The 27231-nt window shown below is 37.4% G+C and overlaps 1 protein-coding gene across 12 annotated transcripts in view; it reads left to right on the top strand.

Annotated features, from left to right (window-relative positions):
- Positions 1-27231, top strand: part of ablim1b (actin binding LIM protein 1b) — a 97780-nt gene that overhangs the window by 13576 nt on the left and 56973 nt on the right. For 3 of the 12 annotated variants that reach the window (XM_077200675.1, XM_077200671.1, XM_077200674.1), the window contains exon 2: positions 25522-25656. In XM_077200675.1, the coding sequence (XP_077056790.1) occupies positions 25522-25656 (135 nt within the window). Of the gene's footprint in view, positions 1-6973; positions 7246-10870; positions 11214-25521; positions 25657-27231 lie in introns of those variants that run through there. The other 9 variants (XM_077200664.1, XM_077200665.1, XM_077200670.1 and 6 more) reach the window with 6 other exon arrangements.

Genomic DNA, 27231 nt, shown 5'->3' with positions numbered 1-27231 from the left:
GAGGCTTGGTTGTTACAATATTCTCTCAAGTGTAACCATTTAATGCAAGGTTTATACGACTCTTTTTCTTCCTCTTTCTCACAGTCTCTCTCTGTGGGTGTTCGGAAGAGTGTGTGCTTTTAGAGCAGATGTGGCACATGCCTATTTTGCTGTGTTGTAGGGCGTTTCACGATGAGTCTGTTTTATCAGGTTCAGTGTCTTGACAGTCAGTGGGAAGAGCCGAACATAACACTTCACCTTTATTGCTCCTGGAGAGCATGCATCTGTTTGCAAGCGTGTGTGTGTGAGAAACAAAGCAGGGATGCGGTCGCCTAATCCTCACAGTGTGTGGAAACATGTCTAGTTCCATGACGTAACATGTCAAAAGCACCTTGTTCTAGATTTCTCAACGAAGATGGATGTGTCTGTCTCTTACATTTCTTGAACTCAAACACACAATTCTTTTGGAGTGAAATTCCTTCAGGGATGTTGAATTAGGGTCACACAACCAGCAAAAAAAAAAAAAAAACAGATGTTGAGTTTTTTACTTCATTCGTTATGTTTGAGACATAAACCACCGCACCATATTTACCAACTCTAGGTCACATAAATAAGGAGGCGCCGAATTACGATAAGACCAGCTGTTTATTATTGACATCTAAATGTTAAGTTGTAAAACCGTACTTGCGATATTGGGCTTATGATAACTGCACTGTTAGCATGTGTATGTCCTTTTTATGGTGTGCATGCTTATACTTCACACTGTGAAGTGGATCTTGAACTGGTAATTGGCATGGTGTGCAGTGGACTGTGTTTGATTGGATTAGATTTGCTGTGTTTTTGGCCCAGGGTTTCATGTGTAACAAGTTATTTTTCTTGCACTTTTCAATAGTGCAGCTAGGTGGAGCAACACACAAAATTTCATAGCCTAAAACTTAACAAAGACCTGGGGCCTTTGCCATCTTCACACTAAGGTCCTCTTAGTGGATAAAAAAATGCAGCAGGGATCCCCTTTTGAGTGTTGCATTTTTAGCATGGCCTAACTATCATATAGAATACTACCTTAATGTTTTTCCTTGATCATAGATGGCTCAAAATCTCCGCTTAGCACATTCTTAATTTTGTCTGAATATGAACATTTGTAAGATTTGGTCAGTCTAAACGGTTTTGAGGTTAATTGATCAAATTTTTTGTCTAAAATAGTGATCTGTGACATTGTATTAGGTTGAATATCAAAGTATTTTATGTCTATTTGTTATGGATTTGTGTGGGGGGTGGGCATCTTACTCTATCAAATTAATGTATTTACATACTTTATGAGAATTACACGGCACCGCAATTAAAATAGTCATATATAGTGATATTTGTGCATCTAATGATTTTGATTACTCCATTTGAGTCTCAAAATAGAGAGACTGATATTTCAATGCATTGTGAATAGTAGAGACGTTATATAATGCCAGCGCTCGTTGTCATGATGCACTTTACATTGCCTGCATTCAACTATGAAGTGATTCTCTCTTGCCATTAGAAATTCTATACGCCACATGGAGAAATGTTATGCAATGATATGTGGGCCCGAGTGGTGATGAAAAGGAGGATTGTTTGATGTTTTGTCCAGCCAGCCATGCGTGGTTTAATAACCTTCGGAGAGACCGGTAGAATTGTTAAGGAGGTCCATCTTCCAAGTGTGTGTGGACAAGCCCCTGTGCACTTCTCTGTGCTGATTAGTTGCTTGATTGTGTTGACCTTCCTGGATCATTCAGAACATATGTGTAAAAGGCCAAAGGGTTGACACAGAAGAACATTTTACATTGCACAAGGTTGACTGAACATGATATACTATGTGCAGCTTAATTCAGTGCCTTTATATTTCATACTTGAAGAATTGTCATTTTAATTTTTCCAAAATAAAAAAGTTTAACTTGCTGATAGTACTGGTGATTCTGTCTGTGATACGAGTTGTTACCAAAAAGCCATGATCAGTATTGTGTTTTCATACAGTCTTGTACACTCACCTAAAGGATTATTAGGAACACCTGTTCAATTTCTCATTAATGCAATTATCTAATCAACCAATCACATGGCAGTTGCTTCAATGCATTTAGGGGTGTGGTCCTGGTCAAGACAATCTCCTGAACTCCAAACTGAATGTCAGAATGGGAAAGAAAGGTGTTAAAGCAATTTTGAGCGTGGCATGGTTGTTGGTGCCAGACGGGCCGGTCTGAGTATTTCACAATCTGCTCAGTTACTGGGATTTTCACGCACAACCATTTCTAGGGTTTACAAAGAATGGTGTGAAAAGGGAAAAACATCCAGTATGCGGCAATCCTGTGGGCGAAAATGCCTTGTTGATGCTATAGGTCAGAGGAGAATGGGCCGGCTGATTCAAGCTGATAGAAGAGCAACTTTGACTGAAATAACCACTCGTTACAACCGAGGTTTGCAGCAAAGCATTTGTGAAGCCACAACACGCACAACCTTGAGGCGGATGGGCTACAACAGCAGAAGACCCCACCGGGTACCACTTATCTCAGAAAAAGAGGCTACAATTTGCAAGAGCTCACCAAAATTGGACAGTTGAAACTGGAAAAATGTTGCCTGGTCTGATGAGTCTCGATTTCTGTTGAGACATTCAGATGGTGGAGTCAGAATTTGGCGTAAACAGAATGAGAACATGGATCCATCATGCCTTGTTACCACTGTGCAGGCTGGTGGGGGTGGTGTAATGGTGTGGGGGATGTTTTCTTGGCACACTTTAGGCCCCTTAGTGCCAATTGGGCATCGTTTAAATGCCACGGCCTACCAGAGCATTGTTTTTGACCATGTCCATCCCTTTATGGCCACCATGTACCCATCCTATAATGGCTACTTCAAGCAGGATAATGCACCATGTCACAAAGCTTGAATCATTTCAAATTGGTTTCTTGAACATGACAATGAGTTCACTGTACTAAAATGGAGCCCACAGTCACCAGATCTCAACCCAATAGAGCATCTTTGGGATGTGGTGGAACGGGAGCTTCGTGCCCTGGATGTGCATCCCACAAATCTCCATCAACTGCAAGATTCTATCCTATCAATATGTGCCAACATTTCTAAAGAATGCTTTCATCAGAATTAAGGCAGTTCTGAAGGTGAAAGGGGGTCAAACACAGTATTAGTATGGTATTCCTAGTGTATATATACTGTAAGTACACAGTAATTATAAATAGTAAGTATACATACTGTACATAGAACAGATTAGCATTATTTTGATGTTTGATTGATATACATTATATATTCAATATAACTTAAAAACTATAAGATTATATATGAAAACACAACACTGGATACTGGTCTTCTTGGCTTGTTGATAACATGGACAATTAATATGGATGGATTAATTACTGGAAGAACTTTTCTTTCTGAAAATCTGAAAAAAATGTCTGTTCCATCAGAGGAAATAACATTTGAAATATGTTTAAATAGAAAATTGTTATTTAAAATTCTAGTATTTGACATCACTGTATTTGTATTCAAATAAATGCAGCCTTAACAAAACAAAAGCATAACAATTTTTTTTTTTTAAACGTACTAAGCCCAAACTATGGAACAGTATATATAATTTATATTCTAACATAATTTAATTTTGTATCTAAATAATTTCAATATATAAAATATGTTTAATCTGTTTTATAACTAGGCTACAGTCTAATTACATACAAAAATGTGAATATAAGTTGACATATCTATATAATTTCATAATATGCATTATATGCTGCAATAATGTTTATAAATGTTATTAATGAAAGTTCTAAAGTGTTACAGAGGAAAATATAGTTTTCTTACATGTGAAGTCTGAGACCTCCAGCGTAAAAACCTTTGCTGTATTTTAAAAGCCTATTAGAATACCTAAGAATGAAGGAAAAAGAAAGATGATTAGAGTTTAGCATTCACTTCTTCACCTCTCGCCCAGATTTGTCTCATAGCTGTGTATTGGTTTAACCTCCATGTGAGGGACTGTGAAGGGTGTGACAGAGGTAATGGATACACCGTGGTGTTGTTCAGCACAGCCAGAGAAATGTCAGCAGGACTTAATCTGCCTCTCTGCTCTGTAATGTGAGGCATTTCAAGCATTTGAGCGCTTGTAACATGAAAGGATTTAAATACTCAAATTATGGAAACTTATTTTAGCTTGTTTGAATGCTGTACTGCTGCTTATATAAAATGGATTTTATCTAAGTGCTTTAAAATTTATTTTGTCTATGTGTTTTAAGCCATCACTGAGATCATGACAGTTTCCTTATCTTAAAATAGCCCATGTGGAGCTTAATATTGTCTCCTAGTATTAAAAGAGTGTGTGTGCATGCGTGCGTGCGTGTGTGCGCGTGTGTGTGTGTGTGTGTGTGTGCTTGGGTGTAGACATTTCTACATTTCCCCCAGAACATTATGTGAGATAATCATAGCCGCTAGTCTCGCTGAAATTACACACTACACCTTTAAAGTGCCCCCGACACACACTTTTCAGATTGTTTCTAGGGTCATGAGTCTATGATAAGTGTGCTTCGGCACAGCTGACAAAGGCTTTTTGGCCCATAGACTATCTCTCTCATGCTAAAGTGGTGATTATGTGACTTCCTTATAAGGCGACATAGACATAGGTGGCCTGGGCACTTCCTGGATTGTCTGTCATTAACAGTCATTATATATTCCATTGTCTCCTGAGTCCTCGCTCACATAACCTCCACCTGGATCATACAAGACACTGGTGAGCTGCATCTGTAATTCCACAGTTATTATCTTAATGCACAATGCCCAGGTGAGGAGATTTATATAAAAAGCTCTAAGTGAAAAATGAGCTGTCACGGAAATTGGAATGAATGATAGTATCACATGAGAGCCAACAACGTTGTGACGCAGGCTGCATATTTGGTCATGTTTGCTCTATATCTTCCATTAGCAGTCTGAGTAGTAATGTTACTTTTAATCCACAGTGCTGATTTGTGTAACTGCTGTGACATCATCCTAGTGTGCGAATTATATATCTTGTTTAGTCATGAAATAGCGCAGGTCCTTTACATGCAATCTGCTAGCAATCACATCACTATACAGCAAAAGCTGATTCTGCAGCCAATGAGCTTGCTTGCTCAATATTTAAATAGTCTGGTTCAGTGTTCGCTGTAGATCAGATTTCCTCTGAAGTCCTCTACCTCCCCCAGCTCCACCTGTCTAGATCTGCTAAAGAATTGATGTAGGCCTATTCATGCAGCAGTATCTTACGTGCTCACAGCAGTGTGTCTGGGTATCTGTTGGCAGTTGCATGCAAATCTATACTTGCTCTGCAACAGCAGCGTGTGTAGCAGATCTAGTTCACCAAGATACTTTAACATGGTCATATTTATTAAAATTTGATGGAAAAATTTTATTTCAGTGCTTTACCCTATGATGCTTTGCAAACACAAAACAGCTGATGGAAACAATATGAGGTGGAAGGAAAGTATTTTAATGCTTTTACAATTTAGCACAAAGTTTCCCTGGAAACACTATACTTTTGCGAGAGAATCCAATGTTTCTTGAGGGAGTGCAAAAGTTTTTCATGAGAATACAACATTTTTGGGGAATTTGACTGAACGCAAACATTTGAAATGAACATTTGAGTAGCTTTTTGTGAATATGACTGACTCAGTATGAATGACTCAGTCAGTGGCAGCACATCACTGTTTAATTGATATGTTGATATCAGTGTGCATGTATGAATGGTACATTTAATGTTTTAACTCGCTAGTGTGACATGCTTATCCTTGAGAGCATTTGATTGGACAAAAATCTGTACAGTGCAATTTGGGCCATCAATATTTTTGTCCTGCTTCCATAGAAAAGAGAGACAAATTTAAATGTTTATATGCTAAAATGTATCTGTGTCTGTCAATATTTAGGAGTATACAATCATATAAGCGACCTCGAAGCTAACAAACATGGACTAAAAGCCACAAATTTGGGGTCAGACTCCCCAAACCCCCCTGTAATTCACATCCTGTTCTCAGATTCAGTGCTGCCATGAACTAAAGTGTGTGTAAATGTGTGTTGTTTGTGTTTCTTTGTTGTGTTGTGTATGTGTGTTAGAGAGAGAGTTAGGAATCCTAAACTTTGATTTCAACGTTTGGAACAAACAAATATCAAACTTTCTGCTGATGCGATAGATAAATGACCATTGTAACAACCTCAATGAAAATTGGCATTTTGATATAACCTTATAGCCTTGCAAAATAGTTGGTGCACACATAAACGTGAGTTAGCGTCTCTACGCGTGAGACACGGCAACAGGGTTTATGATTCTAAAAGTACCACAGACAAGGTCGCCTTCAGAAGCTTTGGTGACGTGCCAGTTTAAATGTGACAGACGCTTGTTCGGCGTGGGTTTATGAGCTCAGATGAAGACATGTTTGGTTAGAGAGGATCTTTATTTTAATAAGAAATGTCAGTTTAATCAAGCCGATGCATTATTGTGTGTTTTATTTCCTAGAATTTCCAGTATAAGGACGTTGATGCCTTGCCTTATATTACGTAAAAGACTCAGTGAAAGCCAGTTTTGATTTAAATGCGATTTAAACTGCAATATACGGCTGCAATGCCAGTCAATGTACAACTTTGTAATCTTTTAGAAGATGCATCCAATCACAGAGGATTAGGCTGTGATGCGTTTGTTTTTGATATTGCAACTTTCATCTACAGGTTATCTGATCCTAATATCATGACTCGGACTGTCTCATGCAGGTGCTCTTTTTCCTTTTCTAGTGAAGATAATCACTAAAAATACATCGGTCGTAATCTGCTTAAGTAAACCAGGAAGGAGCTCACAGCAGGGGCTCAGTGCTGCTTCACCAACAACACAAATAAACCCTTGCGATCTGGTCGTTTAATCTTGCACCTGGGGTTCAGTTGTTCAACACAACACATTATTGTGTGACCAGACGATTTTTATGTTATCTCCTCTCACTTCATTCTGTAGCTCGTCGTAGTGGGCTGAGGGTACCGCCATGCCCAACTTACCCAATCTTAACAGCTTTGGCAAACTGTGCGGCACCAGCCGCAGCGACGACTCTGTGGTCCTGGACCGGGTGAAGCGCAAGAACTCAGTTCGGAGAATGTCCATTATCGAAGATGGGAATGTGGCTGAGGTGCTCTACCTCATTCCCAAACAGTCCATGATGGAGCAACTGCCCTTCCTCAACCCTAACGAGTATGTCATCCTGGAGAAAATGGCACCTCTTGACATGGGACCCGGTAAGGGAGGATAGAGAGAAGGAGAGATGCTTGATTTATGCCAGACTCTTTTGCTATCACAGAACGTATTTCCATTATGCGACTGCCTGTGTTATTGTATAGATGTGTAGAAATATTTTGTTAACAGAAAAAAACAATGTTAAAGCTAAAAAAGAGTATTTTTGACTTGCTTGAACCTATGTTTAAGCATGAACTAATATATTTTGTGAGATTTATTTAATTTGATCTTGTATTTAGTACAAAAGTAAATTCATTTTAAATTAATATATTCATGAGTAAATTCATTTCAGCATGTATATCTACATAATTTTATTTTTAGTAAAGATGTTTAGATATTTAGAAAGATAATCTTAACTTTGATCTTGGTTGAAGTTGAACCCCAATATTTTTCAAGCATAAACTTGAACTACTATATTTGTTAGATTTATTTTATTTTAATTATTCTGTATTTATTACAGCTTAATTTAAGTATACGTACATTATTTTATTTTTAGAAAAATTATTTGGTTTTATATGTTTAAATATATATACTGTGTATATATATATATATATATATATATATATATATATATATATATATATTATTTTATTTTTTATTTTTTTTATTTTTTTTTCTGCAGTGAAATTATTTAAAATATTTTAGTTGAACTTTAATGGCCAAGGAATATTTCTGTCAAGGAACATTTTAGATTGTAGCCGAGCAGAAGTTCTAAGTCATAGTGACCAAGTGAGATCTGTAGAGATGCAGAATTTCGTATAGCATATAGCCAAAAAGTTTGCATATTGTAAGCAATATAATTGAAGAGATTAACAGAAATGCTGGTATTTGTGTTTCTAAGGCAGTGGGATGTGAGGCTAATCTAAAGTCTGAGCTGGATCACAGCACTATCCCACTGGCAAGATTATGGCTGAAACAGTGGACACATTCCTGACAAATCTTCCCATTAGTCTGCTGTGGTCCCTTTTTATACAATAACTCATCCTTACACCCCGTAAAATGCTTTGCCTGTATTGTAAATGAGTCATAATGTAGTTTTCAGTGGGTTTGCCCTTGCATTCCAGAGTAGCAAACAAATTACTTAGACTGTCTTTGGATGTCACTTGTGTCTTAACACACACATGATGTGCATTTTCATCTTGAATATGCCATTTAATCTGCAATACGGCTCTAAAATGCTACAACAACATTCTGCAGATGTTTTTGCAACACCTATTTTCTAGAATATTGGCTATATAAATGAGCTCTTGTCAGGATGTTCATTAAATGATTGCATAATGCAGTGGTTTCTAGATGATCCTGACATATGTGGTGATACTGGGTGTTGTGTGGTTTTATTGAAGGAAATGTGTGCTGTGCTGTATATTTTGAATAGTTTTGAATTGATCTGAGAGATTGGAGAGGGGTTCCTCATCTGCAAAGATTCAAACGGATGTGTAAGCCTGACTGTTAATGTTTGGCGGATGTTCTCAGAGAGTGCCGGCTCATGGTAAGAAACCAGTGCATATAGTAATTGTGGCTTCACTCAACCAATCAATCATTCACAGCCGAGGCAAGAGAAAGACTGGATCCCCCCTGTGTAGCCCTCCAGGAAGGGGAAATCATAGATACCCTGTTGCCAAAAGTATCATACTGTTATTCCACTGACATTTGCTGATTTTCCATAGCATTACTGTGCTCCAGCTACATTACAGCTGGAGCACAGTAACACAATAGCATAGTTTATACACTGTTACACATAGTTTATACCCCCCCAAGGAACACAATAGCATAGTTTATACACTGTTATTCGCTTTTATTTAACAATAGACAATTTCGTTGAGGATATAGCAGTAGCAAGCTAGTTTTGAAAGTATAAAATCCCACCCCATTGTGGTGTTGCAGATATGGAGAATAATGGCAGTGCTCTAGCTGTATCCTTGTTGATTTGGCTCTGTTTCTTATCTTTTCTCTCACTTGGTGACAAAAGATTCAGCTGTTTTTTTCTTTCTAATGATATAGAATTCAAGTTTTTCTCTTTATCCAACACCTGCTGTTTGTGCAGTCCCCATGCTGACACCCAGCAGACACACATCCTCCCCTTATTTAAAATTCAGCTAATCTCCTTTAAACATAGCAACCCATATATGGGTGTTTCTTAAGCTATCGACAATATTGGCTCTGTGGACTAATTGGTCTGCTAACAATGTCAAAAAATTATTGCATTTTTGTCTGAAATGATTATTTTTCACCAACAGGTGTATAAATAAATTAAAAAAAAATTAATATCATATCTCGAATTATGTACTGTGTTTGATAACCTGTGGTGGAAATTACAGTTTTGGAATATATGCCAGACTCCTGTCTTTTGTCTTGATGAGGCTAATTTTGTAGCTAACATATGTCCTAAATACATACATTTAAAATTTGATTTTAACTTTTTTTTTGTTGCGTAATTTGACTAAATTACTTTTTTTTTTTGGAAATGGCACTGTGATAAAAGTGATATTTACCTTTTAATTGGCTTCTTTACACGACACAAATCTCAAATTGCATCTCAAGCTGCTCTTTACTGTTGTCTCCTTGGTAATCAAGAACATTCGAGTAATTATAATTACAATAAAATTACATTAAATTGTTGGTTGTTATGGAAAGGATGCCAGAACTGAGGGACAGTCATACTTTACACAGTTATTTAACAGTTTGGTTAGATTATTATAGTGTACATTTTTTTTTAAATCAAATTTTTAGAAAAACTGGGCTTTGGGACAAGAGTAAAATAATAAAATATATATTTAAAAATTTGAAAAGTACCATTTAAAAAAAAAAAAATATATATATATATATATATATATATACGTATATATATTCTGCATTTTTGATCAAATACATGCAGCATTACAGACTTCTTTCAAAAACAAAAAAAAATGTTGCTGAGCCCAAAACTTTTGAACGGTAGTGTTACTTCTCAGTCGCATACAAAATAGAGAGCTAAATAAATGTATACGTAAACAACTTTTCTGTGAGCACCAAGGCTTCTGGGTAATTTGTCAGAGCAGCCCAATTCTCTCAGTACAGTACATGTTGCCCCTTAGTGACGCCACTGCACCAGTGTGAATATTAATTACGCCTCTCAATAAACTCCCCAATTCAATTGTCGGCCTAGTAATCCTATAATCTATCGGCATGACGCGTGGATAGCCCGAAGAGAGACTATAGCTGATCCCTCAAAGACCAGCAACTTTGGTACGTTTCACACACCATGTCACCCTTCAATTCAAAAGTGTTACTGTATTATCTGATAGACACATGGGTCAGTGAACAGGAGTTATTTTCCAACTAATTCATCCACAACAACCAGGTTTGAGGGGTAAAAGCAGCAGTCAGCACTTTACTGAAGTAAACTCAGCTCATCAGAGCATGTGATGAACAATGGGAGGGAGACAGTATGTATGTGTGTGTGTGTGTGTGTGTGAGAGAGAGAGACCAGGAATGGATAGATATGTGCAGTATATACGAATCGCATATGCCCGTCGTCTATCCCCTCCATCTCTGTTTGAAGAATTTAAGGTGGTGTCTCGGACTGGGAGGGATTATGGCTGTGGAATCTGCATTTGTCACACATGGCAGCTGCAACCTGGTTATTTCAGAAGAGCCAGGGCAGAGTCCACAAACACACACACATACACACGGTATGCGTGTGTATGGGGGGAGGGGGGGGGGGTGCTTGAGAAACGAAGACCAAGCCAGCAGTTGCTGAGCGGCTGCTTAGTTTGAGAGTGCAAGCTCTGTTCTGTCCGTTACTCTGCTGTCATCTTGCCGTTGCCTTGCTATCTCTCACTCTTTCTCTCTGTCTCTCGCTCTTTCTTCCGTCGTCTCCTCCTCACGTTTGGATTCAGTGGGGGAATAAAGCAGGAGAAGCCGAGGAAGATCCTCCTCGTCAGAGCTCCAGCAGACACTGAGGAGCCAATGGTCATGGTGAAGGAGAAAGGTAGCATGGCTTTGTACAGCACTGGGTGGGGACCAGGAGAGAGAGCTCATGCAGAGGGAGAAAACCAGGCCAGCGTGTGGGAGATTTGTGTGCATGTTGGATGTAGGGACTAGGGAGGGCAGTTTGGTGTTTTAGGATTGCGGTGTATGTAAAAGAAAAGTGTATGTAAAAGAAAGAGATACTGCAGAAGGGATCATAGTGGTATTGGTGATAAGCTTGTATCGAAAGGGTACTAGCTTATTGGTCGTCCTTTGGCTGTCTTGAGATTATCGGTAACTGTGCTTGGTTGCAACAGAAAATAATATTCCGCTTAACATTAGTTAGGAAATCTACCGACAATATTGTCAATGGATAGTGTGCGATTTTTTTGTTTTGTTTTTATAATGTGTAAATTAAGTATATAAAAAATGGATAGTCAGCCTTTTCTGTTTTTTTTTTTTTTTTTTTACGAAAATGTGTAAAATAAGTGTAAAACTCAATGGATACTGCAAGTTATTTAAGTTAATGTTGAGTATATATTTTGTAAATAATACTGTAATGCACATTTTCTATGTGTAAACTAAGTGTAACTGAAAGGATAGTGCATTTTATTGTTTTGTTCTCAATATTTTTAATTGATTTTGAGTATACATTGTGTAAGTTACAGTAATTGTAAAACAATGAATAGTGCACTTTTAAGTTAATTTTGTGTATGTATTGTGTAAAATGTAGTCGTATTAATTAAGTAAGTATTTCCTTAGCATATTAAATAACCACCCTGCTCTCCAGATATCTGTATTGGCATTGGGCGTTGAAAAAAACTCGGTACCACAAACTGGTGTAAAAAATGATAACGCTTTTGTTTTTGTATTTGTTTGTTGTTCTAAAGCTTGCAGTTCATTTAACACATGTAATCATAGATTGTAGGGTGTGTGTGTGTGTGTGTGTGTGTGTGTGTGTGTGTGTGTGTGTGTGTGTGTGTGTGTGTGTGTGTGTGTGTGTGTGTGTGTGTGTGTGTGTGTGTGTGTGTGTGTGTGTGTGTGTGTGTGTGTGTGTGCCTTGGGTTGGTATTGATGGCAATTACTTTACCTCTAATTCGCTGCTCAGCATGTGGGCTGCACATTGTGCTGTACAAATCTAATGTGTATTTATTATTATTCAGAAGACCATTTTATAGACATTTGTGTGTTTAGGTATCACCATTTGTGTGATCTGGCACATATTCTAGCATTAAAAATATACAATGAATACTTACTATTCATTTACGCAAGTGCATTAGAATGCATGATGGTTAAATGTGTGTGAATATGCACTGGTTTGTGCAGAACTTTGTGTGCTGAGAATTATTTGCGAATTTAAAGTGGGTGACAGTAACTTCAGAAGTTATCTGATGAGGGAAGCCGCATTTTAGCAGGAACATCTGGTGAATCTTAAATGCTTCATTAACATGTTCGCTCAGGACCAAACTGCCTGATTTAAACAATACAGTGATAACACCCAATATAGGACAGAAAACAGACTGTTATCCAACAAAAGTAACTTCAGATGGCACAGTTTCCACCAGCGATGTTGTGTAATACTATGTAGGAATTTAGCAGGCGATTGAATTATTTACAGAATGCAGGCAGTGTACAGTGCGTTCCTGTTTGGGATTTCTCAGGAAATGGGGTTGCTTCCCGAAGAAAGCCCTTGTCACGGCTCGGAGACGGAGGTAAAGGGTGTTCCGTACCAGCGGTGTGCGTGTTTTTTGAAAAGTAGATCATGGTTTAGTAAAAGCTAATAGCGCTCTGCGCAGGATGAGGGAGGGGGAGCGAGGGAAAGAGAGATGAGAACAGAGAGAGACTGAGAGAGAATGAACTCAATAATGCATTTAGCCTATCGCTGTAGCCATGGCAACCGAGCAATGACTGGTTTGTTGCTGAGGCTGTACCCCGTGTGAATCACAGCACAACACACACTGCAATCCCACTTCACACACAAACACGTGTATGTTGGTGCATTCATACATGCATGTGTAGAGACTTTAAAACATTTATTCTGTGCCACAAGCTATCACACAAACAAAACTATAATAGACATTGTAGACAATATTTTAAATAATACATTAATATTATTTAAAATATGATACATATACAGTATATATATAATATTATTTTATGAATTTATGCTAATTGTACTATTATAAAAATTATGAAACCATTATTCATAACATAATGATGTTTCTACAGATTCCAGTTCTCATGGCATTCACATTGAAACCAGACTTAAATATTATTTAATATTATCCCGCTGTAACGTTTGAAAATATTGTTTAATAATTTCAATAATATATTAATGTTATTTACATTATTTACAAATGTATTTTATGAATTCATTATTATAATTAATAAAATATTAAACAACATAGTTGTATCTTTCTTTTGAAATTTCGCCACTGCAGCACAGCCAGGTAAAACAAGTCTTTATTTATCAGAAAAACTGAAGAAGACCTACAATTTTGAGTGTATACCTATTTTCAACTTTCATTACAACTTTTTAAAACATTATTCTGCTGTATCAGTGGCCTATCTCCGTCTCCACTGTCCCACATTTACAAATGATCTGTTTCCTTCATGCATGCAGCTGAGAAGTATGAGAAGTAAAATCACATTCACACACACGACACCCAAACTCCACTCCACATTTGCTTGCATCCCCTCAGCCTCTGTACCATCAGCGGTTATATGAGAATGCTCAGTTGGACTCACGTCAAAGGCACATAACTCTGATAAATTTTCCATAAATGGTCAAGGAGAGCTTCACATGAATAAAATGGGACCATTGGTCTAAAAAAAAAAGTGCTAAGGTACATTACATACTCTGTACCAGAGGAATGGATATGCCGTTTTGGTAGACCTGTATTTTAGGACAGGATATTTTAGGATAATGATAGTTAAAGACAGAAAAAAGACATTGCCTCTAAGGACTGTTTCTGACTGAACATATTTATCTCACTACCGATATTAAAGGGCTATAGACCTAGTATTCACACTGTATATATGCATAAGCAACATGTTATTATTAGGTCTGCTACATAGCAGAAGCGAAGCTGCAAAAAGAATTTCGGTGTTTAGCCTGTTTTTTTGCCCACAGAGCACATTGATCTTAAATGCCTTATATACGTATTTATCGACATAAACTTAGGTAATATAGGCTTTGAAGAAGCTACAGTTTGGGTGCCGTTGTGTGTAAATACCATTTGAGTTTAAATGTGATCTACCTCTTCATGCAAATTAGATTTCAGTAGATTTCAATCAAGTGTGTATTAATTTTCACTGGCTCTTGTCCGGTGGTAATTTTGATTATGTATGACCATTATTAAAGGATATACTCAATAGTGTCCAAAAAATCAGTTTATTTTCGGTTACATTGCTTTCAATGGCAAAATGGCATTTTAAAAATGTCCATCAATTCTTTTTGTGTCAGTGTGTCCCAACATTTGGTTGGATGAATCTTATGTTCTTTGGAAATAGCCTGAAATTATCCCTTGGCTATTATACCTGAGGGTACATTACATCAGTCATTGATCTCAGACTGTACAGATATGCATAAAGTTCACATTTGCATTAAGTTGACATCACATTTGCATAAAGTTATGTGTCCTTTGCTTGCATGGTAAGTTAGCTTCATGTATTGGTGAGCATGCCACAGAGAATTTATAACTTTAATCCTTAATAATAATAATGGCTTAACCTGTCAAAATGTAGAATATATCCATTAGATTTATACTGTCTATCTGTTTTGATGGTTAGGATTTGTGTCATTTAACATATCAGTTCATTCTTTACCTGGTACATGTTGTGGTAGAGTGGCTTGAGGGGCTGAGACCCCCTATTTAGCATGTTTTTTGCTTTTGATTTGAATGAAATTAGCAATAACAATGCCCACCACCATTGTTGAAACACACGTATAAATACTGTATATAAGTCTGCTGCAGACTTTGTTTTGCTGATTTAATTTCAGGTAAAATAAGTAAATTCAGTCTAGGGATGGATTCCCACTACACATAACCCAAAGACCCAGTGTATGACACATTGCTGACTGAAACTATTAGATTATTAGAGATATTAGGCTATATATCGATCTTCATCAGATTCAGCAAAGGTTTCCACAGCTAAAATATGATGAATTATACTGATAATATTGCACAAGAGAGCAATACATGATACCTGGCTAAATTGACTAATTGCAATCATTGTGCAGTTCACTTTCTAAGGCATACACTACCTTTCAAAAGTTTGGGGTCAGTAAGAAACTTGTTTAGCAAGGACGTATTAAATTGATCAAAAGTGACAGTAAAGACATTCCTAATGTTACAAAATATTTCAATTTCAAATATATGTTGTTCTTTATAACGTTCTATTCATTAAAGTATTCTTTAAAAAATCTATCATAATTTCCACAAAAATATGAAGTTTTGTTTTCAACTGTGAAGTTTCTCAAGCACCAAGGATCGTGTAATGAAGACTGAAGTAATGATGCTGATTTCAAATCAAATTTCGAATTCATCTTTGCATCGCATAAATAAATTACTCTTTTGAAATGAATTAAAATAGAAAACTTAATATTAAATAATATTTCACAAAGTTGCTGTTTTTACTGTATTTTTGATCAAATAAATGCAGCCTTGTTGAACATAAGAGACATAGAAGAGAACATAAGAAACCATCTCACCAACCTAAACTTTTGAACAGAAGTGAATTTTGCTTAAAGGTATTGTAGGTAGAAATCCCCAAAAATACTTTTTTCCAAATTTGTTTAAACTGTCTTTATATATCAATGCATAATTAAAATGTAAGTACTCTGGAAAAAAAATTACAAAAATCGAGTTTCTGTAGTTCTCTCAGGATTGTAATAAACACAGCTCATTATTCCATTCGGGACGAAAGAAATGATTGGCTGGGGCGACTGTCACTCTCCCTCGCTACCATGGATACCACCTCTGCTGATACAGGAGCAGCCCAAATGCGCGCACCAGTTTGAAGAGGCACGGAAGTATATTATGGCAGAGAAAGAACAGTCAAAATTCTCAGTAATGTTACCTGCATATAGAGGCAGCAAAGTCAAACAAGTTAAAAAAAGGAAGACAGTATTTGAAAAGGCTATGAACAAAAAGTCTTTGGATAAATAAAGAAATCATACGAGAGTCAATATCGGCGTGGCTTTCCAGCGGTGGCGACAACTGAGTGATCTCAAGGGGCTGAATAGTGACTCCATGATGGCTTTATATCTGCTGGACAGGTAATCTTGCTGTTTTCATTTTAACGGCATTTATTTTTTCATGAAGCATGTATCACTAGCACACATAGCTACCTAATATAGCTACCTAACGTTACGTAGCATAACTAACGGTACTGGCTTAGCTCTGACAGTGTAACTTTGGTGTCGACTATAACGTTACTGTTAGTGAGCCAGGGTTGAGACGATACATAAGCAATAGGCCTATCTGCAGTTGAAAGCTGTTTTGTTTAATTTCGCCAAATCTAACTTTAGGTTAAAAAGTTTAGGGGATCTATTTTTATACCTAGCTTTATCCTCTGCCTAAACTTTGTTCCTATTTTCAACGTGAACTCTACCTGCTCCGTTTTTCACGTTTGGTTTGTTGTTATATCATGCTCTACATATGTTTACCTATAATGTCTTTATGTTGTATCTGTATGTGCTATACAATGTTGTGTGTGTGTGTTATATTATCTTGGGTCTGCAATGCAGTTGTGAGAAGGTGTTTGAGTGTGTTACTCAGTTTATCTGTAAACAATCTTATGTTATGAATCTTACAAATTCACCTTCATCACAGTGTAACTGATAGTAACGGCAAACGTGTATCAATGAAGCTATTTATAGCTTTGCCTTATATTGAGTTTGATTCCGTTACGAGCTAGTAAAATATTTTAAACTTTACCAGTATCGATATGCGAGCTTGACAGTGAGTACTAACAGCCATGTTAATTGTTTATATTCATACTGATAAAGTTAGTTATTGTATTACTTGTGATTCTGACATGATGTCAGTACATCTGGTAAAGCTGGTAAACGCGTCCGACTGTTCCAGCTGAGCGAACGGCCGGGATCGCGCGTTCATGTGTTTTGGGGGCGTGGCTTTGGAAAGAGCCGAGAAGGGAGGGGGTGAGAGTTAATGGAATAATGAGCTGTGTTTATTGCAGTCCTGAGAGGACTACAGACACTCGATTTTTATAATTTCTTTTCCAGAGTACTTACATTTCAATTATGCATTGATATATAAAGACAGTTTAAACAAATTTGGACAAAAAGTATTTTTGTGGATTTCTACCTACAATACCTTTAATACATTTCCATAAAAACAAACTGATTATGTATTTCTCGGTCCTAGAAAATGGGGTGCACATGCATTAGGAAATCTGTTCTATGTCTATAGATTGTAAAACGAATTAATGGCAGTAGTCATTGGAGACAATGTTCATCTGATGCTGGCAACACTGTTCCGTTTTCTTGCCCCTCCTCTTGGCCCCAGACCCTGTTTGTGAGGCTGGACGTGGGCCTATTTGTGACGATGACTGGAGGGGAGCCAGATGCTCATCACAATACAAATATAATATCAATCCAATACAAAATGATTGTGAGGAATGAGTATTTCACCTTGAATGCATTACCTGTGGCCAATAGCAATCGTCTGTGTCTAAAACAAGCTTGCTTTAGTATCCAACCCTGACATATGCGGATCGACCAATCGTTTGTACTTGGCCAAAGCACAGAAGGTCATCAGGAGTCAGCGTATTGAGTTGAGAGGTGAGCTAATACTGCGATTAGTAGGGGGTTGTCGTAAAGTTAAACTCAAAAGTACTAAAAGTAGAGGTGGAACAATCTCTCAGATGAAAAGAGGTTTAGACCTTTATAGTCTGACTTGAGGAAGAATGTCAGTTTGTGTAGTATGAAAATGGCTGCTGGAGGCAGTGGAGAGGAGTAAAACATTGACTCACACACTTCACACACATTCACACACAAACACACACACTCATTCTGAGTCAGAACGCCAGTTCAGCTCAAAAGACACTTTTGCCTCAGGACTGAATAACCCTCTCCAGTTACACAGCCTGTAATAATTCAGTGTTTAACTCTACTTAACACCATCATACGTTTTCTAAATGTGTTCATATGTATCGGTGTGCATTAATGGACAGATAGAATGTACACTGTGGGTCAGTGTTTTCATTAGTTTTTGCACAGTACTAGAGCTGGATGGTATGACAGAATATACCATGTCAGATTTTGTTATACTGTGGTAGAAATATCTGCCGGCATGTCATAACTTACTGTATTAATATAATATTCATTTGATGTGTAGATATCTGCTATTGTACAATTACTTTGAATGTGGCTCATCCAATCAAACACCAATCAGAATTAAGAATCAGTACTGTCTGTTTTTGATGATATTAGTTTTACTGTTTTGATTATAACATAATTTGAAGCCGTTGTTAACATAAGTTTGGGTTTAGTAAGATTAACAAAAATAATAGTAATAGTACTTTTATTCAGCAAGGACACGTTAACTTGATCAAAAGTGACAGTAAAGACTTTTACATTGTTATAAACGCCGTTCTTTAGAACTCTCTATTCATCAACGAATCCTTAAAATTAAAAAGTATCACTGCTTCCACAAAAATATTTATCGGCACTGTCGAACTGTATCCAACATAATAATAAGAGATATTTCTTGAGCACTAAAATCAAGTTATAATGATTTCTGAAGGGTCATGTGACACTAAAGAATTGAATAATGATTGCTGAAAATTCAGCGTCGTCACCACAGGAATAAAATACATTTAAAAATATTTTTTTAAAATAAACAAAAATGATTGGATATTTATTTGTGCATTCAGATTACATTTGTGGTCAAGTTTAAAATGCTGATCATGTAGTAACAGTAAATGTAATCTTTAACAAATCTCAAAATAAATATAACTTTTCTTACTGTACAATGTACATTGCAATGCTGTGATGTCTATGTGTTATAGCATGCAATGAGGGTAATATAAGACTTTGTATCTGATCCATAAAAAACGAAGCAATCACATTTCTGTGTACTGTTTCTTTTCATATATATATATTGCATGCAACAGTTTATGCAAGGATGGTTTTGTGGACAATTTATATATTAATAAGTCTTGCACATGTTTCACGAATGAGGCTCATCGTGTGTGTGTTTCAGGAAGCCTCAGTGTTTAGCTGTGCTGTTCGTCACCACCTGCCTACATTCACTTACATCTGCGTGGAGCGTGACAGAGTAGTGGTAGCAGACTCTGCCTTTGGCTGAATGCAGAGAACACATACGGTAGCAGAGTCCAAATGTGCCTTTTGTGTGTCTGCTTAATATAGCTACAGTGTAAGCTGTTGTATTAGTTACAGCACATGTTAGGAAACTCTCCTAGTTTAGTCCATCTGCATGATTGAAACAAGACAGTGCATTGTTGGCTTGGCGTTGTCTGTTGACATTGCAGCTTCACTCTGGGGTTCCACCGTATAAGCTCCCGGTGTTATACTGTTGCCGCCCTGGTAGAGCTGGTTACTATAGCAACAGCTGTCTCAGGTTGGGGGGGCTAGTTTAAGACAAAATCCTGTGCTTCAGTTTCGAGGGCCGGTAGGAACATTCTTGAGCACAAAACCCTGGCAGAATCTTGTCGTTACTGATTAGTTGCTTGCTCACCAACTCGTCCTGACAAAGGGGACATTTTTGTCATGCATGGCAACTTCAGCAAAGAAATAATAAGGGACGCCATCCATTTCTTTACTTTATACCACATATCAGGGCCCCATACTGATTCAAATGACCACAAATGTGACAGAAATAACGTCTAGATGATCAGTAATGTTTTGTGTGCGTTTTTTATTATCTCAAAGGTCACTCTTCCGCCAGACCTTGACTCGTATATGGGCGTTACCGGAAGCCAGTGCTTATAGTTTATAAAGTTATAGATATGGATATTTTTCTTACAAAAACACATCGCTTCACTTCAGAAGACCTTTATTAATCCCATGGATTACTTTTATGATGGATAGATGCGCTTTGTTGGGCTTCAAACTCTCAATTACTATTCACTCCCAGTATAAAGCTTGGAAGAGCCAGGATATTTTTTTAATACAACTCCGATTGTGTTAGGTTGTAAGAAGAAAGTCATATACACCTTGGATGGCTTGAGGGTGAGAACATTTTTGGGTGAACTAACCCTTAAAGTTTAGTCTAAACTTTTCATTCCATTGATATTAAAATGCATGCGAATGCGGGAGACCAGAAACGCAAGCTCATGCCAAGAAGTTTTGGATTTCTGTGTCACAAAATTCAAGTTTGGTGAATTCTGACCTGCGAATTGATATCACGTGACATGTGACAAATAGAAGATCGATATGTCACGGCATGACCTCTTAGCTGAATTTAAAGTCTCTAAACTTTTCGCAGTAAAGTGGAAAATATTGTATATTTTTACAGTTTGTGTGTTAAATTTGTTTTTAAAAAGAGTGACGTCCCATCACGTCCGTAGAATATTTTGTGTGTTCAGAGTCTAGTGTGGCCGCGGCTTTAGAGTGTTTTTTGCGCAAACCACATGCCTTGATGTCAGATTCATGATCAAATTACTCTTAGGAATGCTACTTTTTGTAACGTAAGTTTACTTGTGATTTAACGATTTGAATTAAACTCACTCATTCATTTTTCTGTTATGTCTGAGTCAAAATTAGCCGGGAACCATTATGTTTGCAAGATTTAAATAATTATAGTGACCAACTGGTTGTTCATATGATATACAAAAGTACATGGGAATAATAAAAATAATAAAAATTCATAATAGAATGGTTTACATCATTAGCTTGTGGAGACACTTTTGGTGACACTATTATGTAAGCTTATGGCCTGATAAGGAGTGGCGGGTGACGGTGGGAGGGAGATTCTTTCCTGTTAATCTTGCACAAGCCTTTCAAGTGGCCAGCGATTAGATTAGAGAGGCATGCGTTAACTCTCCAATAGGGAAAGAGAGATATAAAGTGGAGAGGTGTCATTCTGGAGAGAGAGGAGAAAGTACGGGCTCCTGTGATTTTAAGAGTAGTTGTAAATGTCTAAAGGAGCAAGGATAGCGTGAGTAAGAGGAAAGATTCATAGTCATTCTAATGAGAAACCACTCTAAAAGGTTCAGAGATGTTTTCGTTCAAATTAACTTCAGCTTCTGAGTGCCGCCAGGTTTAGAACAGCAGCTTTGAGTGGACAACATCTTGACCTGATGACCTTGAACAAATATGGCACAGTGACGCCGTGAAACAGCACATAAACACAGAGATTCTGAAGAAAACCTATTGAAGTATTGTGAGCCTTAGTTAGCACACAGCTCACTCATTTCTGACTGTGTGTGGGATGGCTGCTTTCATTCAGGGCATGTCATTATCAAGATTATAAACTACCGGTACTAAAGAGTGTACTTGAGTTTTAATGTCTGTTTAGTGTTTATGTTTTAAAGAAATAGTCCACCCCAAAATTTTTAATTTAAAATGATTTTTGGTGAATTTTTCTTTTTGCGGTTGTGTCCGCAGGCTAACACGTCAAAAGTTAGTTATCAGCAAATCACAAATGACTCATGACCTTCATTATGCAACTGTTCCGACTCTAAATGACACTTTTGATGAGCAGTACAGAAATGTAAACAACATGACTCGTGCGAGAGCGTGTGAGCACCTCTCCGTGTGGCTGTGATAACCACTGCGTGGCAGTCAGCTTGTCCTACAGATCACTCAAAAAAAAACTCCAAACACCTACTAACACTCCTCTCATGCCCACTCACGGTGTGATAGCACCCGAAATGTGGACATTGGCCCGTTGAAACACTTTCTAGCCAGTTGCAAGCATTATGAAATGCTGCCTAGTTGAGGTACAGCCTCATGTTTATTAGTTTGTGCATCTTCATGCATATTTATTGCTTTTTAATGAGTCAACTAGGGCTTATATGTAGGAACAGTGCAGCTAATTATCAAAACAATTAAGGTTTCCGTTTTTATAACAGTGCCATTTGCTTTGTCAAATGTAGTTAGACATTACAAATAATGATTTAATATTTATTATACTCTTAGAGGTTATCAAAATTCTTCAGAATATCTTCTTTTGTGTTATGCAGAAGAAAGAAAGTCATACCGGTTTGAAACGACATGAGAGTGATTAAATGATGACAGAGTTTTAGTTTTTGGATGAACTATACCTTAATATTCTGATGAACTATACCTTAATATTCTGATGAACTATACCTTAATATTCTAAACATTTATAGCTTTTTATTTTTTCCACTTTTATTTCAGTCAGTCAAGGCTTCTTGCACTGATAACTACAGTAATTTAGTTCCCTTTTGAGGGAACTCCATGCTGCGTTGTGATTGTGTCTGAAGAAGATGTGCAACTATTTCAGTCCTGGTCAATGAGGTGTGGAGGTCCTGGATTAAGCCGTTCTTCTCTCACGCTTATAGCCCCACGATTTCCAACTATGCAACTGATCGTGGGGATGAAAGATCATGGCTATGGGATGATGCCCAGGGTTGAAGATACGCTGGCATGCTATCTCTCCTCTGAGGCTGCATTGTCCCTCAAGGCCCCCCGACCCTGCCCACCAAGCACCGTAGAACAACATCATCTTTGGTGGGCAAGGCTTATATGGCAGCGGGTCAGGCGGGTACATGCCTGCTCACTATACTCTAGGCATACCAGGCTGACCTGCTTAGGGACCTGAATAAAGACGAGGGGGTCGGGCCCAACGTGAATAAAGAGCTGCAACCTTTCGGGGATTAAAGAGAAAGATAAATTGTTTCTCCTGGACGCTCCCCTGTCTCATCCTGGCCTAGAGAGTTAAGAGTGTGTAAATTATCACACTTATAATTAGCTATACTTTTTTCAGGTGTGCTAGAATCTAATAGAATTTACAGGGAATGGAATAAAAGAGGTAGGTTATTGTCAAATAAATGTAAGTGGTATTGCACATATTTATCATTGCACAGTGGGGAGAACATTTCATTGTTCATGAGGTAGATTAATGGGGGAAGAAACTTTACTTTTGCTTTGGCTGTTCTGGTGCTCAGTGCTCTGCAGCGCCGGCCGGACGGCAACAATTCAAAAAGAAAGTGACTTGGATGTGATGGCTCCAGACTCCAGAGTGATTTTCTGAGCCCTTTTCCTCACTCTGGATGGGTTGGGCAGGGAGCACCAATATTCCTCTCAGCAGTCCGAACCGTCCACTGTAGTCTTTTGATGTCTGAGTTTGTAGCTGAGCCAAACCAGACAGTTGTGGAAGTGCAGAGGACAGACTTAACGACTGCAGAGTAGAACTGCATCGGCAGCACCTGTGGCACAGTAAACTTCTTCAGAAAAGCAGTGTAGAGAGCACACATCCCTGGGGGTGTGTTCCCCATTCTCACTAATGGTTGCATATCTGTCAGAAAGCTGGTGATCCAATGACAAGTAGAGCTACGGAGAGAGAGCTGGGTTAATTTAGTCTGGAGGATTGCTGGGATGATGTTGTTGAGGGCCGAGCTGAAGTCCACAAACAGGATCCACGCATATATCCCTGATTTGTCCAGATGTTGAAGGATATCCTTATGAAATGAAAATATATTTCCAATATATGAATGATCAATATATTAAATGGTTTAACAGTTTTGAAAATATACAGAATAATATATTGTTTTAATATATTACAATATTGAATAATACATAATGAATTGCTTTTCATATATTAAAAAATATGTGACAATATATTTACTAATATATCATAATGTATGTAATTTTATATTCAGTAATACACTTCATAATATACAGTATAGATGTATATGTGATCAGATATGGTACTGCATGTGTAATATATTGCAGATATATTTACTCATGCAACATAAACACATATATAGGAAAATATATAATGTAATATTACTTCTTTCAAGCTAATTACCAAAAGCACACCTGCATGTGCTAAAGTATTTAGCCATAAGAGTATCACTGTGCTGATAAGTGCAGCACAACCATTAATTTTAAAATATAGTAATTCTAGTATTGATGATATTAGGCCAATCATCAACCTTACCACATGCTCTACTCTTCAGCACAATGGTAATCCCAAAAACTGAGACATACCTGAAAAACTTTTAAAATAAAAAATAATAGAATATTAAACCCTAATAGATTAATATTGAGCAAAACACATTAAATAACACTTAATTTTATCATTTGCTCTGCTTTCACAGTCAGAAGCAAAGCATGCTGGGAACTAGAAATCTGTTGTAAATCATTCCGGGAATGTGTGTGTAAATATATGTGTGAACATACATTCACATTTATATGGGAAAACTCTATGTGCAAAATATGAATATTACATGTAATGTTATTTTTGTCTTCATTTATATAAAAATGTTATATTCATTAATATATAGCCATACATGGTCAAAGCATATATTACAGTCTATTGAAAAATAAGCACTGTTTCCCATATATGAAAATGTATTATGTAATATATCACATTATATTTTGCAGTATATTCCCATATACTTTTGTTCCGTAAGGGTTTAATTCAGTTGTTGACTGCATCCTTCACTGACCTGTTTGCTCGATTAGCAAATTTGCAGGGGGTCCTGTAATGACCTTCAGGTAGGCCAACACCAGTCTTTCAAATTACTTCATGACCACAAGTCTGAGAGTGACAGGTCTGTAGTCATTTAGTCCAGTGATTTTGTGAGTTTTCTTGTTTTTCTGATGGTGTAGCGTTTTAAGCAGGAAGGGACTTTGCACAGCTCCAGTGATTTGCTGAAGATGTGTGAGAAGATGAAGGCCAGCTGGACATCACAGGTTTTTAGACAGGCTGGTGAGACACCATGTGGGCCTGGTGCTATTTACATTTATAATGTATTTATCATTGTTAATGCATTAACTAGTGTTGACAAATTAGACCTCATTTTAAAGGGTTACCATGATCTCTGTGTGAGGGAGTTTTGTCAACTTTTTCTGCATTAGCATTAGCATTTACAGATTTGTTGAATGTTTATGTGAATCCATCAGTGGCCAGTTTTTAGTCATGATCAAATTACTAGTTATTTATTTAGTAAAGTGGTAGGTAGTACGTTTGATTGTCTTTTAGTTAGCTACACACCAGTTGTTTATACACCTGCTAATGTCGGTTGAGATTTTACAGTTTTGAGTTTGAAGCTCATTATATGAAATAATCCTATCCGCTTTATCAGCATAGGCTGCTTTATCTAAAAGGGAGGTCTTTGCTAACCTATGTCTCTGCGTTCCTTAACAGTGGCCCATCCTCAGGAACCGCACCATCTACCAGGAAAACTGGTTATCCAGTGCTATAAGTGTGGGGAGCCATGCAAGGGAGAGGTTCTCAGGGTGCAATCCAAGCACTTCCATATAAAATGTTTCACATGCAAAGGTAAGATCTATTTACGACTCAGTGGCATGTTAATCTGTTTAAAAAATAATGTGAAATCTTTTGTTGTTTCATTTCTCAAGTCAAGAATGACAGATGAGTATAGTAGCATCAAATTCCTTTTTAGCTGGAGTGTTATTAAGGAAAGTGATATAATTACATTTAGACATAGCTTCATCCCAGTCAAAAATGTGACCAAAGGATAGATGAACAAAGCTGGCTCTGATAAGACAGATGGCTGTGGGGTTGAATAAAGAGGAACTCAGAACTTTATTACCCGATGAATGAAACCAAAGTTAGTCCAAAGCTGTATCATTTCCACGGTAATTTGATTAAATGGGTCTCTCACTCTTTATCCAGTCTTCTATGGTCTTCTTTGTTTATACCTGCTTTACTGACATCATTTGGCAGGAATGATGGAAAATCTGTGACTGAACTTCTTGGTGAGTCCTTCTTTAAATTATATAGGGAGACGGTGTTGGCAAGAACTAGATATAGTTTGTCACACTTTTTTTTTGGTCTGTTGTGGTTGAAGTTCTGACCTTCTTTATTTAGTTCAGTTGTGTTTGGTTCTCTGTCTAAAAGCTTATTTCCATTCTTCGCGCTCTATATGGATTGACCCTCAGGTCGTATAACAGAATGTGAGGTTTATGTGGTGGCATGTTGCCAGTCTCAAAGAGCAGACAACTCATTTCCTCCTGGAAACCACACAAAGAGCTCAATCACTCAATATACCTTTGCTCACGTGGAAAACACCACTCGATGTACCAAAGAAAAACGGTCAGTTTCTGCATTCCTGATTAATGTGCAGCACTTCAATATGTGTAACTACTATTTTGATAGACAACTGTCTTCAGCTATCTGAATGTCATTGCCATGGCAACCATAATATCAGGTGTCTGTGTCTGACTGTAAAAACGTTGTTTGAGGGGTCTTGACAGTAATTGTCAGTGCACCGATAAGCTCCTGTTCCCAGCTTTGAAAAGCCCTCTGAGGTCTCTCCAGGTTTTCTTCTTTAATCCCACCTGAGCAATTCACTCCACCTGAGGTTCCGCATTAGTCACTAATCGTAGACACTGCATTAGTCTCCTAAAACAAGGGCAGTGTCCAAAATTGCCCCCTATACCCTTAAATAGGGCACTATTTGAGGGGACAGCCATTTGTATTGGTGTACAAAACCATAGTGGGCATCATCGAGTGCACTCACTCAATCCCAGAATGCACCGTAATTACGAGTGTAAAACTTTTGTACACTTAACACCTAGAGAATACCCATAATACAATTTGACATTCGCAATGAATGAATTCACTCACTCGTTTTCATTTACTCTTTTTAGTAGACTATATTAATGGAGTAATGTAGGGAATAGTGAATGAGGGTATAGTGGGCGATTTCAAACGCAGCTGAGGTCAGTCTTTCTTTCTTTCTTTCATTTTCAATTACTCTAAATTAGCTTTTAAGGATAATTTAGCTTTTATTTTAAGAACAAATCAGTGATTTAGACAGAATAATTCTCAGTCTTTTACATTCTCTTGAGTACCTTGTGAGTTCAGCGCCACAATGAAATATGATGGGCA

This window comes from Siphateles boraxobius, unplaced genomic scaffold (genome assembly GCF_051911475.1).
Source record: "Siphateles boraxobius isolate OS27281-9 unplaced genomic scaffold, OSU_SipBor_1 46, whole genome shotgun sequence".
Taxonomy (NCBI): Eukaryota; Metazoa; Chordata; class Actinopteri; order Cypriniformes; family Leuciscidae; genus Siphateles; species Siphateles boraxobius.
This window is presented reverse-complemented; position numbering and strand designations above follow the sequence as displayed.